The sequence below is a fragment of the Tamandua tetradactyla genome, chromosome 10 (assembly GCF_023851605.1).
Source record: "Tamandua tetradactyla isolate mTamTet1 chromosome 10, mTamTet1.pri, whole genome shotgun sequence".
NCBI classification, from domain to species: domain Eukaryota; kingdom Metazoa; phylum Chordata; class Mammalia; order Pilosa; family Myrmecophagidae; genus Tamandua; species Tamandua tetradactyla.
This window is the reverse complement of record NC_135336.1, coordinates 25,082,043-25,102,317: the sequence shown is the minus strand read 5'-3', so window position 1 is coordinate 25,102,317 and position 20,275 is coordinate 25,082,043. Positions and strand designations below refer to the sequence as shown.

At 35.0% G+C, this 20,275-nt stretch overlaps 1 protein-coding gene across 3 annotated transcripts in view; it reads left to right on the top strand.

Moving 5' to 3' along the window:
* Nucleotides 1–20,275, top strand: part of GTF2E1 (general transcription factor IIE subunit 1) — a 40,340-nt gene that overhangs the window by 9,450 nt on the left and 10,615 nt on the right. For all 3 annotated transcript variants that reach the window (XM_077118209.1, XM_077118207.1, XM_077118208.1), the window contains one exon: nucleotides 17,578–17,779. In XM_077118209.1, the coding sequence (XP_076974324.1) occupies nucleotides 17,578–17,779 (202 nt within the window). The remainder of the gene's footprint in view (nucleotides 1–17,577; nucleotides 17,780–20,275) is intronic.

The window sequence follows — 20,275 nt, the reverse complement described above, 5'->3', positions numbered from 1 at the left end:
AAACTTTCTAAAAGAAGATTATTCCTCAAATTATATATCAGTATTTAGGAGACTGATTCATGATGCTCTTTTAATTTCACCTAGGATTATTCTCTGAATGAAAATAATTGCAATCAGCAATGGGCCTATGAAAGAGATAGTCTGAAATTCTGGGGTAACATCCATATATAAATAAAGGTTATTTAAATCAGGGAAGTGAGATAGCCTAGGGGAAATGAAAATATTTCATGAGAGAAGCCTGAAACTGAAACCAATGTGTTATGGCCAGTCTGAACGGAGTCTGTATTTTAATTATGAAGATATAGTCAGCCTGAAGGTAGGAAGAAGGGGTGTGGGAGAACAAGCATAAGTCACTTAACATTGGTATTCATTAGGGGAGGGTTCCCTGATCAACCAACACTAATATTTGACTTAATTGGCAGTTATATCCCTACAGTGAAGCCTGAGGTATCATAATAAAAAAATTCATGATTAGGGACCCTTGCTTGGAGAATGTACTCACCCTTTGGTTATAATTTGGCTTTCATTTGGACTTTCCTTTAAAGAGAGAATGTGCTGATTAGAGGATATTAGGTCCTAGTCTGCTTGTCAGTTCTTTCTTTTTGGTCTTCTTTTTTCACTATTTCTTAATACCTGACAAACCCCTTCCCCCAAATTCTGCACATTCCCTTTAGAAATCTTTGTCTTTTTCCTGCTGCCTACTTTGTTCAATATGCATCCCCTTCCCTTTGTTATGAAGAAGATGGGGAATAAACATTTGGTGTGTATAGTGGGGAGGAGGGAGGTATCTCTTTCTGTCTTAAGATTTATACTCTGTTTAAAACAGTAAATCCAGTTTTCATTTTAAGCTCAGTCTTATGCCCTCAGCTGTCCGATCTTTGGTTGCCATAGGAGATTGACCATATTTCTTACCAGCTGATAGGATTTCTGATGGGCTTGCAACTCCATTCCCTTCTCAACAGGTTTTAAATAGAATTGGGATTATAGTAGCAGTAAGAGAGTGTTCAGGAAGTAGATATGAAGCCGTCTAGATTTTACTGCTTCTCTGATAAAAAGTTCTTAACTCCAGAATGTTGAATGTATGGGCAGCTCTCTGCTACTGGTTAAAGATTAGTGACTCCTAGACAGTCTCTTAAGGAGCATCCTGAAATGCTAGGCTTAGGAAACTCTGAGCCCAGCATGAATTGCTTTTTCAGTGTTAATTCACATATAAGCCAATGATCTCCCTACTTCAGTTTACAGCTTTTCTCCCCTCCATTCCTCTTATGATGATTGTAGGAAAAATTTTACAATACTACACATTACTGTAATTCCATTCAGACTTTGCCTTTAGTGTGTTTCTGGGTTGAACTCCTAATTTTTTGATGCTTGGTATTTGTTGATCTTTTGTGTCATTAAAATGAAATAGCCAAGCCTTTGCCTGCTAGTCCATGGTTTCAGAAACTCAGGCAAACCACCTGTTTTAGTTTGTGAACTAAGGGTTCTATAGACTCAAAATAAAGATAGCCCGAAATGAAATCTCGAATCCACAGAATGGTATCTTATGGCTTACAAATTCATGTTTTAGTGTAAGGAAGTTTTCTTGACCATGTAAATAGATTTAGTATTTCTATTTTAGCAGTCTTAACCATAGGCAATTTAGTTAATGGAATTTCTAAATTAAGTTCAGCAACATGTTTCCCAGAAGTTGGAGAAGGATCTTATTCTCTTTTTAGGTGTAAGGTTAGATGATTCAGATATAGCTTTTGATTTCCATTTTTTATTTAAAAATTATACAACTGTAATGTGAGAGAAAATTTTGAAGAGAAAAATATTATCCACAAACCAACAGTCTTTTGTTTATTACTTACGGTCTTGGGATACAGAAGTATATATTTTTATATAGTTAAAATCATAGTCTAGAACCTATAATAATCTCCTGGTTTTTTAATGTCCCAAACTCACTTTTTGCTATATATTGTTCAAAATGTGTTTTAAAAGGTTAATTTCCCCCTTTCTTCCTTTCTACTCCTTTTGGGCACTTTGATTTGATCTGCTTGTTTTTTTTGTTTGTTTGTTTTCTGCTAGTATAATAAGATGCTTTGAATACCTTTCATATGTAGCATTTTATGCTGTTTTAAGTTTTCCCTTAAGAAGAATTCTCGGTAGTGAGAATATTGGGCAAAAGGATGTAGCTTTATGGCTCGTAAATCTATATATTTGACTCTTTTGTTGTAGGTGTTATAAAATTGGTAGGTGTTTGAATTAGAAAGAGTCTGATTGGTGAATCTACCTAGAGGCCTGGAATCCACCTTTAATAAACTTTGAAGTAAGCATTTAAATTTTGAAAAAAAAGTTAACTTTGTAAGAGTGTATATTTAATAAAATCTTAGACAGGAATTTAGAGATTATCTAAATAGTATAACTCATCAAGTGATACATGTGTGCATTTATGGGTAGACATTCACATTGCCTATGTTGTACTCTTGGGTTTGGAGGATCTTACAAAAGTAATAAACCCAAATCAGAGAATTTATTGGTTGCTAGAATATTTTAGATTGGACACTAGGAAAGAATATTATAGATGTAATGGAAATTCATCTTGTCTTGTGTCGCTCCATGGAAAAGATTAAGGTATAGGTAGATTTTAGTATGGTGTAAATAAGTCCTTAATAATTAACTCTAAAATAAGTTATTTGCTAAAAGAAGTCTCTAATAAATAACTCTGGATAATAGCCAACAATGGGAATAGACCTCCAGTGGCGAGTTCTAAGTTGCTGAGAATATTCATGTAGAATATACTTGGGAAGCCAATATATACATTTGAGGTTAAATCATATGAATCTCTTCTTCCCTTGTAATTGGAGGCAGAGCTTTTTGGTTTAGACAGACAGTTTTCTGATTCCCACATCATTGAAATTCCTTTTCAGTCTCCTTAACCTGACATTTAAAAAATATTAAGAGCCCATATTTTTGAGACTCCGAAAGACTTGTTAATAGTTAATAATGTTTGCGTTTATAGCGCTGGCTACTTTTTCATCTTCATCTCTTACCTCTTAGTACTGAAGATGCTGTATAAGCAGTGTTTTTAATTACTGAAATGATAAAAACAAAAAATACTTCCCAGGATTATTTTGTGTAATTGCCTAGCCTTTGGTCTTCTTTGGAATCTTGCCCAGAATGGGCTTCAATTAGAAAATTATAACTGAAAGTTCAAAGGTGTGAATTCGGAGTAAGAAAGGAAGGAGAGGGATTATTAGAATAAGTTAAAAAAAAAATTTCAGACAAATTGTGAAGAGTCAGGAAGGAGCAAGCATCTTCCCTATTCCATCCTCTCCCTACCATGTCAAAGCCTTTAGATAGGATTTCAAAAAAAAAAAAATTCAGCTGTGTGTGATTTTAAGGATTTGAGAGCTTTAAACAGTACTTGTGCCTTACCTTTTTTGTACTTTGCTGATTACACAGGCGCTAACTTATTTGTGAGGACTTGCTCTATAGTTTTGATGCTAGCATAAAATATTTTATTGATTACTTTCTTTTAAATAGTCTTACCAAAACTCCAGTTTTTTTCCTACATGTTGAGATCAATTTGATTTAGACCTAATTTAGAGAATTTATTGCAAGCTTTATTATTCATCCAAGAACTGTACTTCCATTTGTTATTTCCCATTCCAAGTATAGTACATTTTTCACCCTTTGTAATGAGTTCTAGAATCTAGGAATAGTGCGTGATTAGAATAAATCTAAGTGAGTGAAGGGCAGAAGCCAGTTTCATCAAATTGAATTTTGGTAGGAAGTGTATTTATACTTATAAGTGTATACTGTATTTATCATCAGGGCATTTGGAATCTTCTAAATTTCAAAATGTATTAAACCTGCTTCTGTTGTGGTTTTTTTTTTTTTTCTTTGCACAGGACAGCATTATGTGTCCTGCAGTGAATTGTTAAAAGATGGTTTTTCAAATTCTGTTTCTCTGCTTTAGTATAGGTACAATAATGATAAGAAATGTATAATTGTTTCTGTCATATATGTTACTATTTTATGTTTATAATAAAAATTTCTATTTCCTATACCTTTCTTTCCCCTTACCCAATTGGATGGAAGAAATTTGCTTTATGAAATTTAAAATTTGTAAAGTAGACAGAATAAAAGGTGACTTTTACAGATTTTTAAACATTCGACTTAACATTTAAAAAAAAAAAAATATATATATATATATATATATAGCCCCTTGAACATTTTCAGTTGTAACGAAGACTTGATAATACTTTCAGAGAATAGTCCAGTAGTGTCTGTGTAATTTCTACGTATAGATTAAAAGGGAATTGAATGTTTTGGAGAATTCAGAATAACACGTTTTCTTTCTTCTAAAGAATGCATGAATAATATATAAATGTAAACTTTTTAAAGACTCAATTAGTAGAGAAATGTGTAGAAGATGGGCAAACCTAGTTTTCCCTCTGTATGTTCTCGCCACTTAGCCCAGACTCTACTACCACCACCTTTCTCGGCCTTAACAACTATTAAGTTTGGTGGTTATCCTTCCAGCCCTTTTAACCTTGAATCCCCAACCTCTCCTGCCCCCAAAAGCCTTTTTGAAATCTAATAAGAGAAACTGAGTCTTAGTTAAATGTTTTGTTTTATAACAGCAGTGGTTATTGGTGCTTTGTCAACTTGTGATAGAATTTTAACAGTTCTTTTAGAGTACTCTACTATTTTATTACATTGGGGCCTTTTGCATAATCAGTGTTTTCAGTGGACATGTATTTTTCGAAGCTTGGTTTTCTGTTGGTTTGTTTTATGCTTTGCTAAAATACAGTAAAATTCCAGTGCTCTGGCTTCTAGTCTTGAGCTATGTTTGTAATGTTACCTTGGATAAATGCTATAATTATACTAGGCCTTTTTTTTTTAAGCATATATAAAATAAGTTCAGTCTACTTTATGCCATATATGATTTCTCTCAACTCTAATGTCATACCATGCTATGATTTGGAGGATAATTGACATTATGAAGGAATAAAGGGGCTTGGGTGGTTTTATTACTTCTTTTGGTTGATTATGTTAAACAGCGCTGATTAATTTGGAATCCTTGGTTAGCAATTCAAACCTCTCGTTATGTAGTTCACATGGAAAATATGCACGATTTAATGATGCTGTTTTCAGAGACACTCTGGCATAATGGAGAATACTATTTACAATATTTAGGCAGTCTTATTTTCCAAAACTTCCAATTCACATTCTTTCACTATATATGCATAGTCCATAAAACATTTAGTGGAAAGAACAGTGTCCAGGTATACTTACTAAAGTATATATATGGTGGTTGGGTTTTGCATGGTCCAATAAAATTAAGCCCATATGTTAGTTTACTACCTTAAAGTTTTGTATTTTTCTCCTTATATTTTCTCCTTGTTTTATATTTTTCTCCTTATTTCACTAAAATCCTGGGTGCTCTAATTCCCACTGTTTGGTTTGAACATGGAACAGGGAATTATTATAAGCTTTCCTGGAAGCTTTTTAAGTGAGGGGGCATAAATCTTGTATTCTAAGGTTTTTTATAGTATTGTCTGTAAAAGTTATTGAAGCTAGTATCTCTTGCTTAGATTTTGTGCTACTCTTGGCTACCCACCTTGCTATCCTTCTTGCTGCTTACCTATGTACACAGCAAGTGATAACAGCCAGTTATCCTTCTAAAACACACATTAGGTCATATCACTCTACTATTCTTAACCCAAAGACTTTTTCCCTCAGAAAAGTCAAAGTTTTTTATCAGAGTTCCTTACAAAATTTAAAAGGCTTTTCACCTAGTTTTCCCCTTAGCCCATTTCTGTGACTTTATTTCTATGATGCTCTCTTATAGAGCCATGCAGTCCTGTCAACCTTCTTGTGCCTTGCACGCACTAGGAACGCCTTCACTTTATTTGTCTTGGTACCTGCTGTTTCCTCTTACCCAAACATCTGCGTGGCTTACTGTTCCCTTCTTCCAGGTCTCTTCTTAAGTGCCGCTGTATCAGAGAAGCCTTCCCTGATCTTCCTTTAAAATACATAAACACTCCTTTCTCTTCACCCTTCTAATTCTTTATCCTCTTTCCCAGATTTATTTTTTTCCGTAATACTTATCTCAATACCTGATGGTAACTTTACTTTTTTTCCTTATCAGGGAAATTGTGAGTTTATAGAACAGTCATGCTTAAAATACAGGATTACCATATACCACCCCACTACTGACACCTTCCATTGGTTTTCAGCATTTGTTACAATTGATGATAGCACATTTTTAAAACTATACTATTAATTAAAGATCATGGTTTAACTTAGAGTTCACTGTGTAGTGTAGTTCCATGTTTTTTTTTGAAAAACATTTTATTCTGTTACCATATATACAATCTAACATTTCCCATTTAATCATATTCATATATATATTTCAGTGCTGTTAATTCCATTCACAATGTTGCAATACCATCACCACTATCCATTACCAAAACATTTCCATCATTTCAAATAAGAACCCTGTATATTTTAACCCTTAACTTCCCATTCTCTATCCCTATTCTGTCCCATGGTAACCTATATTCTAGATTCTGACTCTATATGAATGTGCTTATTTTAATTGCTTCAAACCAGTGCGATCATACAATATTTGTCCTTTTGTTTCTGGCTTATTTCTCCCAACATAATATCTTCAAGGTCTATACATGTTGTATGTATCAGTACTTCATTTCTTTTTACAGCTGGATAATATTTCATTGTATGTATATGCCATATTTTATTTATCTATTCGTTAGTTTACAGACACTTGAGTTTTCATCTTTTGGCAATTGTGAATAATGCTGATATGAACATTGGTGTGCAAATATCTAAGTCCCTGCTTTCTATTCTTTTGTATAAATACTTAATGGTGGGATTGTCAGGTCATATGGTAGTTCTATACTTAGCTTTCTGAGGAACTGCTAAACTGTGTTCCACAGCTGCTACACCATTTTACATTGCCACCAGCAATGAATGAGTGCTCCTATTTCTCTGTATCCTCCTCAACACTTACTTTCCATATTTTTTAGTAGTGACCATTATACTGGGTGTAAAATAGTATCTCATTGTGGTTTTGATTTGCATTTCTGTGATGACTAATGATATTGTGACTCTTTTTATATGCTTTTTGGCCATTTTTATATCTTCTTTGGAGAGATGTCTATTCATGTCTTTTGTCCATTCAAAAATTTTGTCTTTTTGTTAAGTTGAAGGATTTCTTTATATATTCTGGACATTAAACCTTTAATGAATTTGTGATATCCAAATGTTTTTCTCCCGTTGTGTAGGTTGTCATTTTATTTTCATGATAAAGTCCTTTGAAGAACAGAAGATTGTAGTTATGAAGAGGTCCCATTTATCTATATTTTCTTTTGTTGCTTGTGCTTTGGGTTTAAAGTTAAGGAACCATTGTCTAATACAAGGTCCGGAAGATACTTCCCTATATTTCCTTCTAGGAGTTTGATAGTTGTAACTCTTATATTAAGGTCTTTGATCTATTTTGAGTTGATTGTTGTATTTGGCGTGAAGTAGAGGTCCTTAGTTTTTTTTCCACTGCCATTTGAAGAGACTATTCTTTCCCAATTGAGTATGTTTGACACCTTGTCAAAAATCAGTTGGCCATTTCCTGCCTAGGAACCCCCTGATTCTATATCAAACATTAGAGACTCCGTTTATAGGCGAAGCCCTTAATCTTGAAGACTGCTCTTATGAAATTTATATCTGTGGTGGAGAAGTTAAGCCTACCTATAGTTATGCCTAAGAGTTTCTCCCATGAAACCTCTTTTGTTTCTCAGATATAGCCTCTTTCTAAGTCCAGCTCTTTCTAAGTCCAAGGAAAATCAGTACCCTCCTGCCTACGTGGGACATGACATCCAGGGTGAATGTCTTCCTGGCAGTTGTGGCAGGGATGAGCCTGGCAGGGATGAGCCTAGCCCTGGCACTCCTTCCTGACCAAAAAGGGGGAAAAGAAATGTAACAAAATCAGTGGCTCAGAGTTCAGATAGAGTTGAAAGACTATTCTGGAGGCTACTCCTAGGCAAGCTTCAGCTAGATATTGCTAATTATCATGGTTTGCCAAATCCCAACAAACACCATTCCTGTTAACCCTGAAGAACACTTAGGGCTCCATCTGAGATTATACAAAAGTTTTACGCACTGAGATTACTTTCCGGAAATTTAAAATCTCAAGATAGTTCCTAGGCCAGTTAAGTCCAGAAACCCAGAGAACCCAGCCTCTCCGAGAACATCAGTAGTTCCCTCCCCCATCCTATAATTGTCAACACCCCTATCCAACATGAAAAATTTAAAATGGATATATTCCAAATACTCTTAAAGATTGAGAGAAAGATCAAAGGAGGAGGAGTTGTTATAACTTCTCTGTTATAGAGAAGGTGGAATTTAACGAATGAGTATGACTGCTAAATCATTATATTGATATTTCTTTTAGTCTCTAGTGTCTTGGAACAGCTAGAAGGAGAAACCTGAAATTGTGGAACTGTAACCCATACCAAACATTGAAATCTGTTTTGTAACTACTTGTTACAATGTACTTTGAAATTTATTGCTTTTTGTATGATATATTTCAACTAAAAAATATTAAAAAAGATATTGATTGGCCATAAATATGAAGATTCATTTCTGAGCTCTATTTGATTTCATTGGTCTATATATCTGTCTTTTTGCCATTACCATGCTATTTTGTTTGTTTGTTTTTTACATGGGCTGGCACCAGGAATCATACCCAGGTCTCCGGCATGGCAGGCAAGAATTCTGCCACTGAGCCACTCTCACATCACTCTACCGGGCTGTTTTGATTACTGTGGCTTTGTTCTAAGTTTTAAGATCAGGAAGTAAGAGTCCTCCAACTTCATTACTCTTTTTCAACATTGCTTTAGCTATTTGGGGCCCCTTGTCTTTCCATATAAATGTGAGGATTGGCTTTTCCACTTCTACAAAGAATGTTGTTGAATTTTTATTGGGATTGGATTGAATGTATAAATTGCATTTGGTAGCATTGACACCTTAATGATCTTTAGTCTTCCAGTCCAAGATCATGGAATGTCCTTCTGTTTATTAAGGTCATCTTTAATTCTTTTAGCAATATTTTATAGTTTTCTGTGTACAAGTCCTTTACATCTTTGGTTAGAGTTATTCCTAGATATTTGATTATTTGATATTGTAAATGTAATTTTTTTCTTGATTTCTTCTTCCAATTGTTGATTGCTTGTGTGTAGAAATATTCTGACCGGAATTAGAAAGGCAGAATTTTGGATGTCCTTGGAACATCAAACTCCCACTGGACTGGGTTGAAGACTCTGCAACAGCAGACATTTGATCCTCATTGTTTCCTTGGCCAACCTTGATGGCATGGGCTGCAGCATGACTCACAGTTCAGCACTGCAGCACCTGGTCCATATCAAAACAATTGAGCTTATTTTGAGTGTGTGTGTGTGTGTGTGTGTGTGTGTGTGTGTGTGTGTGTGTGTGTGTGTGTTGGAGGGCAGTGGGGTTTGGGAGGTGGCTGAATAATTTTATTTTAGTTATAATTAATACCTTTGACAAATCTTTTACAGTGAATTCTGAGCATTACACCAAAATTCTGATGGTCTATTTATAGTTGATAGTGTAATAAAGAGGAAAAAAAAACAATCCTAGATATCCTAAATAATGTTTAATTGTTTGGGGATTTGATTCATATTGTCTTCTGCCCATCATAGCATTTTATATCCCTGTCCTTTCTCTCAATTGGGATAAATTTCCAAAGCATTTTCTTGTCAAACTGAGAAGAAAACACTTTTTTTTTCATTTGGTCTTGTATTTATTCATTGTTCCTTGACTGAATATTTATATAATTTAAGTGAGTAACATGTTTGCTAGAATGAGTAGCATATTTGAAGCAGTTTAGTGGAAGGCCTTCTCCTGCAGGGTAGATAACACTTAAATTGTCTGCTTCTGTATTTAGCAAAAGAAGTATGCCAGGTTTTGAATTTTGTTCAAGTTTACTATTTTCTTTTGTTCCCTGCCTTCCCCCCTCCCCTAATTCATTTTTGCTTTTGCATGTCTTATTTTGAGAGAAAATTGAAATTAAATGCTCACCTGCCCTTACCATCTGCATCCCCACAATTAAGGCTCCATCTCTTTTCTCCTCATTTTGGAGTGATAACTTACCTTTATTAGAGGAATCCTGAGTCTTATAACTGGAACATTCATATACTCCTGAATAAATGACCATAGAAAGATCTTTTTTTCTCTCTCTCTTTTAAGAGCCTGTTAGATAGCTGTAACTAGATTTTGATCCTTCTGGCAAACCTGATTATATTCAGTTCAGCTGAGTCAGTGCCAAGCGTGTGATAGGGACTTAATATTTGTTAAATAAATTCTTTGTTATGAATCAGTTTTCCTTCTGTTCTATATATTTAAAAAAATAGTTATGTATATGCAACTACATATATATACATATAGTTTATATAAATTTGCTAAATTGTGGCAGGCAGTGATGATAGAACATTGGGAGATGGGTGTGTAATTCAGGATGTTACAGTGGATTTAGCCTTTTGAATCAAACAGATTTGAATTTGAATCCAAGCTTAATTTTTTTTCATGCTATGGCGTGGTGAATTTAATCTCACTGAAGTTGCATTCCCTCGTGTCAGATTTGTATGCTATTAATGCACCAATTTGGCTATGGTGAATACATGGGAATATTTGTAAAGCAGCTATCTCAGTGCTTTTAAAGTTTGCAAATATGGATGCTGTAACAAATAGGTTGTTATTGAGTATCTCTTATGCTTTCTTCTTAATCCCATTCAGTTGTTGAGCTTTGCCTGGATAATCCTTGTAGCTGTCATCTCCCTGTTGCCACATTCTTAGGTCTAGCTTGCATGTTCGTTCTCTCTTACATGTTTCTAGTTTTTGCTCTTTTGGTCTTAAATGTGTGAAGAAAAAGATGGTGCAGAGCTCTGGGTCTCAATTTCAGTTTCTTTTCTCATTTTTGAGTAGTTCATTCTGTGTATATATTTAGTGCAGAGTGGTCCAGTTACAAGAAAAGTTGGGTTATTTATCATATTGTTTACTTATCATCAGTTCTCCACCTGGAGTATGCATTAGAATTCCTTTTGGAACTTTAAAAATTCATATTCCTGAACTCTAGACCCATGGAATCAGCATCTAAGAGCGTGGGAATTAAAATCCCACCAGTGATTTTTATGTGAACTCTCAGTTAAGAATTAGCTTGTTGAAAGATCATCTCAAAGCACTGTCAGATCAATATTGGTAAATCCTTCAATTTTCCTATTGTTAAAGAAGAAAGTCAAAATGAAGTTTGGTGTTCAAGGCCCACTTATGGCTCCCCCAGTTTATCCTATTAATTGTTAGTTTTTAGCCATTTTTTGGTAACTATTTTCTTTCCAGGCTGAAATTGCAGTTTAGTATTGTTTTTCAACCACCTACTTCTCTTATGATGATCTAGAATGTCTTATTCCCTTTCTTCTTTCCTTGATCTCTATAATTGGTAATTTTCTAAATTCCACCTCAAAAAGCATACCCTCTCTATAAGCTTTCCCTAGTACCTTTAGCTAGAAGTCATGTTTCTTCTTTTAACTCCAAAGCACTTATGTACTTTTGCACTGGTCCCTAACCATGCTTCTTATTTCCAGATACCTTTTATCTTTATTAAACTTTAAGATTTTTGACAGGTTCTGTGTGTGTGTGTGTGTGTGTGTACCTGCTCAGTAGCATGGTGCTTTATAAATGTTATATCCTGAAGCTCCCTGGCCCCCGCTATTTTAGGAAAGCTGATTTGTACTTTTATAATGCTTAGTGTAATTTATGAAAATGCTGCTGATATCTTAAACTAGTCTAAAGTCATTTTCCATAAGAAAAACGAAGAGTCCAAGAAAAGAAATAAGAAAATCTTCATGTGACCTTTGACAGTCTGGTTCTTGTTTACAACTTGCATTTTTGTAATAAACATAGGACTCAGAGATGCCTGGCTGGCTTTTTCTCTTATAATGTTTTCCAGTGATGATAATTTTTGTAAGATAATTCTCCATGGGTCTCACATTGATGTATGTCTTAGAAACAGAGCCACTGACTGTCTTTTTTCCAGACTATCTTTTCAAGGATATGTATATAGCAAGTGGCCTTGTAAATAAAGGTAGTATCCCTCCCCTGAGCAAAGTGCAGGCTTGTTTACTGTCAAGTATAATAAAGATAGTGTCTCCCTGCAGAGCAAAGGGCAGATTTCCTTACTGTTAAGTAATAAAAGGTAATGTCAACCTTTAAGAAAATAGGGCAGTCTTGATTATGCCCATTATAAAAGATTCAGGTTTCTTAAGCTCAGGGTTTCTCTACTATAATACCAACCACTGTATGCGCAGCTGTTACCTGGCTCTCTTTGCTTACCGATTGGAATTGAGACTGTGGGAACTAATACAATTGCTGACACTGCCTAATACTATTGCCATGATTAATAAAGTCTGTTGTCTCTGACTCAAGAATGTTGTGTCTTCTGCCAGTATCCATGAAACTGTGGCAAGCTATCTTGTTAGATTACAAGTATGGTAAAATTTCAACGTTTCACAATTATTGACTACAATATAAAAGCCACTCTTCTCAGACCTGCAAAATTGGCCCTTCTATAAATAACTCTGTTAAATCTTAGTCTAAATTAAGCCTTGGGTTTTAGGAAAGTTACCTAGACTAGGCTAGAATTTAGGTTCCTTATGACCATATACTATTTTCTCTTCCATATTCTATTTCCTATGTTTTTATTAAACTAAATGTATTCAAGTGAAAGGACTGTCATTTTGAGATTGTCTTATGAAATGATGGTATCAACAGTGTGTTTTTAATGTCTCCCTCTTCCTCTCTATTTTTCTTCAAGATGCTTTACTTGATAAAATAAAAAGGTAACAGACTTGCGGTCCTTGAAGTGTTTGGGAAATTTATTTGTTTATGAGATTTAAGGTACATAGAATGCTAGTTCTGTAGAATATAATAGCTATGAAATGAATGTAGGGTTCTGGGACCAAATAACTAGAAAATGATACACTGAGCTAAGGCTTCTTAGTCTGTAATATGGTGATGAGTCATGAATCCCCAAGAGAGGAACACAGTATTTATCAATTCCCTAATGTATCTGACCTCTGAACATTACTTTGAGAGAGCACACCTTAGCCCTATTTTTATATGGAAAGAGAGGAAGTTGAGGATAGGTAAATATAATGACCTCTAGAGCCTTCTATCCCCTTACCCTTTTGGGAGTCTAATAGAGAACTGGCTTGGCAAGTCCAAGTTGAAGAAATATTGGGATGGAGTCAGTATTGGTATTTTAGGTAATATTGACTAGAAAAGGCTTCACTGAGGTGACTTTAATAAAGAAATGAAATAAATTAGGAAACTAGCCCTCTAACTGGGAGGAAAAGCATTTTGGGCAGAGGAAACAGAAGGTAAAAGGCTACAGCAAAATATATCTCGTATGAGGAACTGAAAATATGTGTTATGCTTTGAAGACATTTACTGAGAAAATTATAGTGCTGCCCCTTGTCTTAGTTATCTTTCTGTGTTTCAACCAGAGCGCTTGCTTTTGTATTTATATATTAAGCACTTTTTCACCTGAGAAATAGGATTCCTTTTTTTTAAAGGTAACCTATCATTAAAGTGTTCTCTAGTTCTCTGTGACAGTCTTTGTAAATCCCATTTCTCAACAGTCAACATAAGGCCCACATCAGTGTGTTTTTCAAATTCAGCCTTTATTTGAAAACTGTATTAGACTATGTTTTATATATTTTATACTCCCATGTGGATTATAGCCTTTATATTTCTGTTGAGAAAAGGCTTAGGCAGCCTGGAACAGTTAGAGAATAATCTAACAGCACCAAACTAAAGCCTTTCTTGCCAAGGGTACTAATTACCCCTCATTGCTAAATAAAAAGCTACATTTCAGTTCTTGCTGACCTTGAAAACTTAATAGTAAACTATTTCCTTCTTGAAACACCATTCTATCACTCTCTTTGTACTATTTCTGTCTCTTAAAGATTCTTCTTCCCTTGGGTTTATACCTTAACTGTCTATTCTTCTCACTGTCCTTAACTCCTTCAAATACTCTTCATTTACTCTATGGCTTCAGTTAACACTTGTATTCTGTTGATTTCCACATCTAGATATCTGGTTTAAACCTCTCTTGAGCTCTAAACGGTTGTAATAAGTTGACTTCTAATATATCTATTTGGATGGCTCATGAGCAACATGGATTCAGAATATCTAAAGCAACGTTGTATATTTTTCCTACAAAGGAAAATGAACCTGTTCTTTCTCTTTCTTTTTTTGGTAGTGTCCTTTTGTTCAGTTGGTTGAGCCAAAATCTTTATGTTGATGCCCATTAATTAAAGACTACCAAGTACATGCCTGTAGTCAAAGAAAGTTGGGTTTATTATACTTTCTGTAGCAACAGAAGCCGTATGTCATGGGGGACCATGGTGAATCTCAGGAAAAGGATGCTGGATAGAAAATTTGAGCTTGTGTTAGGTAATTACAGGGAGGATTCAGGGACATGGTAGGGATTTGCTCTGGATTCAGTGCTGTCAAGTGGGGATAACTCTAAGACTGGGTATCTTAATAAATCTTCTCTAAGAGGTGAGAGGAACAGGATAAGACTAAAATTATAATTGATAAATAGCCACTTGTGTTAGCTGAGAATTTTTTTATGGTTTGCACAGAGGTCTTCTTTTGTCTCTGGGCTCAGCCATGTTTGCAGAGTAGCTTCATTTTGCCTCACTTCTGTAATGGTTACAGAGGACCTATCTGATGTTAGTGATCTGTGAGATTAGGTTTGATAGAAAGACACCACAGCCTAGCCTAGCTGTGAGTGCTGGGCCACCTCCTGCCTGTGAGTGACTGCTTTTCTCTTCCTTTCTTATTTGTCTCAGATAGACATAGAAGATTATATAGCATTTGGACAACAGGAAAATGGATTGAGTGCTTAAGACAGGTACATGGACAAAGAATTTGACTGTGAAGTGAAGTGAAGAAACTTATTCTACTTGAAATATATCAGTAGGATTTCATGTTAATGTTGAGACAGATGCCTAGTTTGTTTATTCTTCAACCGGAGAAGAGAGATTAGGGATGGGGTTATGTATCAATCACTTGTGAAACCTTTTAAAACTAAATAATTGAGTATTTTCTTTGTGCCAGGCACTTTTCTAATTACTTATATGATTTCTTTTAATCCCTCAGATAAATTGGGTCAGAAAGAAAGGATGCTTATCCCTAGCATTGGGAATGAGAATCAAACTAGAGTTCCTAGTGGGGTTTATGATACAGACTTTTTTTTTTGCTTTTAAAAAGGGGAATTTAATAAGTTGCTAGTTTACAGTTCTAAGGCCAAGGAAATGTCCCAATTACAAGTCTATAGAGATGTCCAGTCAAAGGCATCCAGAGAAAGATACCTTGGTTCAAGAAGGCCGATGAAGTTCAGGGTTTCTCTCTCTAGTGAGAAGGCACATGGCAAACGCAGTCACAGTTTCTGTCTTGGCCGGAAGTGCACATGGCGAGCATGGCATCATCTGCTAGCTTTCTCTCTTGGTTTCCTGTTTCTTTAAGCTCCTTGGGAGGCATTTTCCTTCTTCATCTCCAAAGGTTGCTGGCTAGTGGGCTCTCTATTTCTTGTGGCTATGTCGTTCTTCTCTGACTTTCTCTGACTCTCTGAACCTGTCTCATTCTCCAAAATGTTTCCTCTTTTATAGGACTTCAGAAACCAATCAAGACCCACCCAAATGGGTGGAGACACATCTCCCCTAATTCAGTTTTTAAAAAATTTTTTTTATTAATTTTTAAATTAAAAAAAATTACAAGAAAGAAACACATTCTTAACATATGATCATTCTGTTCTACACATATAATCAGTAATTCACCATATCATCACATAGTTGCATATTCATCATCATGATAATTTCTTAGAACATTTGTATCAATTCAGAAAAAGAAATAAAAAGACAACAGAAAAAAAAATAAAACGAAAACAGAAAAAAAAAATTGTACATACCATACCCCTCCCTTTCATTGATCACTAGCATTTCAAACTAAATTTATTTTAATATTTGTTCTCCCTATTATTTATTTTTATTCCATATGTTCTACTCTGTTGACAAGGTAGATAAAAGGAGCATCAGACACAAAGTTTTCACAGTCACCTTGTGAAAGCTATATATGATTTAGACTTTTAAGTAATGTTTAAGAGTGTGAGTTTCAGCATAATAATTTGGGTTATTTGGGTTTCAGCAAAATATTTGGGTTATCAAATTCTGCCTCCTCCCTCCAACTAGTAGTGTTATGATCTTGAGCAAATTACTTAATCTCCTAGAACCTCTGTATTATCAAGTTAAATTTGGCAAATAATGCTGCAGCAAATTTATAATACCTGGCAGTTACTAAACACTCAATATACAATAGCTTCTGTACTACTTTTCTTTTTATTGGCTGTATGAGTTTGGACAAATCATGAAACTTCGCAGAACCTCAGTTCTAAATTCTATTTCATACGATTGGTGTAAGGATCAAAGAATGTACATAGATGCATGTTAGAAACAGAACACTACACAAATAAATAATACTTGGTACATAGTCTCTCAAATGTTTGCATTTACTTGAAAGGTAAAGAACTTTGATTGCGATGTAATGTTGCTGGGCCGAATTATGGAGTCTTGAATGTTAGCATGAGACATTTAGATTTGATACCATGAACTTTAGAAATTCTACTCCCAGATAAACTTTAAAGGAAGATATACCAGTAACAATGGTGGCGTATGAGGCATGGAATTGAAGAGGGAAAACCTGGAGGTTCAAAGACCAGAATTAGAAAGCTGTTTCAGGACAAATTTCAATAGCATATATTAGTGAAATGACAGTGGACATGAGAAAATCTGAGATATTTCTAAGGAATTAATACAGTTTTTGAATGGAAGGGATGGTAAGAAAATTAAATGCTTCTTGGACTTTAATTTTGAACATGTATTGGTTAAATTTAACATAAGTGGATTATTGATAAATTTAATGTAAGTGATTAGTAAGTTTGAAGAAATAGCCTTGGGACTATGTACAGGATGACCAGAGACTTTGTTTTTAGTTATTTATTTGGTTTTCTTTCCCTATAATATATACCCAAATGTGAAATGTCCAGAAAGAAAGCTGCTGGGAAAGGGTTCAGGTTTGTGTGTTAAACTGTAAATAATTTGGTTTTAAGTCAAAATAAGTATAAATATATTAGGATGTTGTGATTAAAAACTTTTGCTCTGGTGAAGTTAGGAATGAATTTCTTTGAAATGCATCAAAAATGAAGGTAAACAGAGGATGGAGAGATGTGTTAAATATAACAAAAATATTAATTATACAATCTAAATGATAGGCACGTGGGAGTTCATTGCAAAATTCTTTCAAGTTTTCTATATATTTTTCTCTTTATTTGAAAGTTTTAATAATAAAATACTAGTGGATGATTGTAAACTGTTTGCTTAAAACTTGTGTTGAGGACTTCACTTTTTTGACCGAAGACTTTTATTCTCTCGGCAGGAACTTTCCGTTGTACTTTTTGTCAGACAGAGGTAGAAGAGGATGAATCAGCAATGCCCAAAAAAGATGCACGCACACTTTTGGCAAGGTTTAATGAACAAATTGAGCCCATTTATGCACTGCTTCGGGAAACAGAGGATGTGAATTTGGCCTATGAAATACTTGAGCCAGAACCCACAGAAATCCCAGCTCTGAAACAGAGGTGAGTATAAACCCTGTGCTCTTACAGATTTTAAGTTCACCCTTCTTTTAACTTTCTGTAATTTGGAGAGGAGGAGCAAGTAAGTAATTTACCTGGAGACTAAAGACTATAATGTTACATAGGTTCTAAACTCTGCCACACTTGTCTTATTAACTTATGCCTGTGATGAAATTCATTTGTACTGAATGCAGAACGGTGTGGGCCTTAGGCAAAAATCTTTAAATAGTCAGGTTTGACTTCAAGTACTTACTTTGCTTGGGCTTACTGCAACTCAGCCAGTTGTTAGCTAATCCTAAATTAGTTGTGCCTCTTGGGGATATTTGAATTTTCCTGCATAACTCCCTAACAGCTGAAGTTAAGGAATACAGCATTCTCTGTTTTTCAAGTACTTTAAACCACACGTATTTCTTCCCTTCCTTAATTTTAAATGCAGCTCCCTGGGAAATGAAGTGTTACCAGTGGGTTAGTAATTCGAACTGTGGCTCCCTATTTTTATCAGTATGCCTTAATGTTTGAATTGCAGAGGAAGCTTCCTTTTGTCACACCATAAGGAATAGTTTATGCACTTTTTTGTGAAGAATGAAGTCAGCAAGTATACTTGAGCTCTACCATTTTTCCCTCTCCTTCTCACCAGTGTCAGGCTGAGAGCTTAGAGTTTATACTCACCTATTCCTGTCCATAGAGACCAGTGGTCCACTATGCACATGAATAGTTTTTAGATCTCTTAGTATTTTATTCCCTCCCATACTGATGGTCCAGAATAGCCAGTTCTGGGCAGTTCTAAGAAAAGAGAGTTTCTTTTGGGGTATTTAAAAGTAACCCAATACAGACTTTGTGTCTGTTCAAGTTACTGTGAATTTTCTAGTCTAGCACCATGCTTCAGTTAAGATTGTTATGGCTGTAGTAACAGAAAATCCAACTAGAAGTAGCTTGAGCAGTAAGAAAAACTTATCTTGTCTTACCATAAGTCCTGATAGTGCAATTCAGAATTGGTTACTTTCATACCTCAGCTACATCCTCAGGGATCTCGATTTGTTCCATCTTTATACTAGGCTAAACTCAAGCTGTTGATCTTAAGACTGTGAGAGTAACTAGCCTAAGATGGCCATGTATTTTTAGGCATCCCATGCAGGTAATAGTTTCCAGATGCAGAAAGAGGGACCATCTTTTCCTTGAATTCTATTTTAAGATCAAAGAAAGCTTTCCTAGAGGCCCACCTTCATCAGCTCTAACCCCTAATATCTCACTGACCAGAATTTCTCTGGCAAAGTATACAGAATCATATGCTTAATACTTAAACTAGTTAAGATTGATCTCCTTGTGCTAAGGAAGGTCTCAGACTCCTTTGGAGCAAATAACTGTTATACCTGAATAAAATGAGTAAGCAAAGAAGGGACGAAGCCTCAGTTGCTAGGTAACCAATATCAGCCACATCAGAGGTAGTCTTAATTTTTTGTTACTGGTCATTTGATTTCTTCTCAAGAATTTTTAAAAAATATTTTTCTGTCCATCTAAGTTATACCTTAGCTCTAATACAGAAGCCTATGAGGAAAATTGATTACACAAAAAAAGCATAATTGTCTAAGCCAATAGGTGATTTCTTTTTGAGATATAAGTGTTTTTTCTTTCCGAGTGCTTTTTTACACAATATTGTACTGTCTATGTATTGTTCTTGTTTCGTCTTCTGATTATAATATTTGTCCTGTTTATTAAGATGTTTCCCTACTACGTTAGCATTCATTCATCCTGCCTCTAATGTTTTTGCTATAGTCCACCTCCCACCCAGGATCTTTATTTAGATATCTCTTACTCCATGCCTGGGACAAGTCTTAATGGTACAATGACACCAGGGCAATTTTCTGTATCAGGTTACCTGCTTCTTGTTAGGAATAATGATGACTCCATGTATGAAGAAGAATCATGAAACAGAGGAAATAACCTGAATTAGGAAAGAGAATACTGAACAGCTAAGTAAAGAAGAAAGGGAGAAATGGAAACAGGCAAGAGAGACAGAATGGGGTACTTGGAATTACCAACAGAACAAAGTACAGTTATTTCCACATGGTCAGGGGAAGACCACTGGAGCTAGGTTAGAAGATTGTATCCTGATTGAAATGGCCCCACCAAACATTTGACTAGCTTCATTGCCTGGATATAACATCTTGAAAATGGTGATTTGGCATTTCTGTACTATACGATCTGTTTCAGATCGTAAAAGTTCTGTAATAGCCCATCTGCCACAAGTACAAGAAAATAAACATAAATAGAGTGATATAGGATGTTAGAGATGACAATAGTTCATTGATAGTTTTAATAAGTATCATCATTGTTAGTTTGGTTACTACTTTATAACCAGTTAAATTCTAACCTGTCCCTAGATCAGGAACCAGAGGTTACCTCTGTACAACTGTCAGTAAGCTTAACCTGAGAGTTGATGAACAATTCTTCCCTATCTGTAAGTTACCCATTGGTGATATTTAGTCCTCCTGTCTTTCT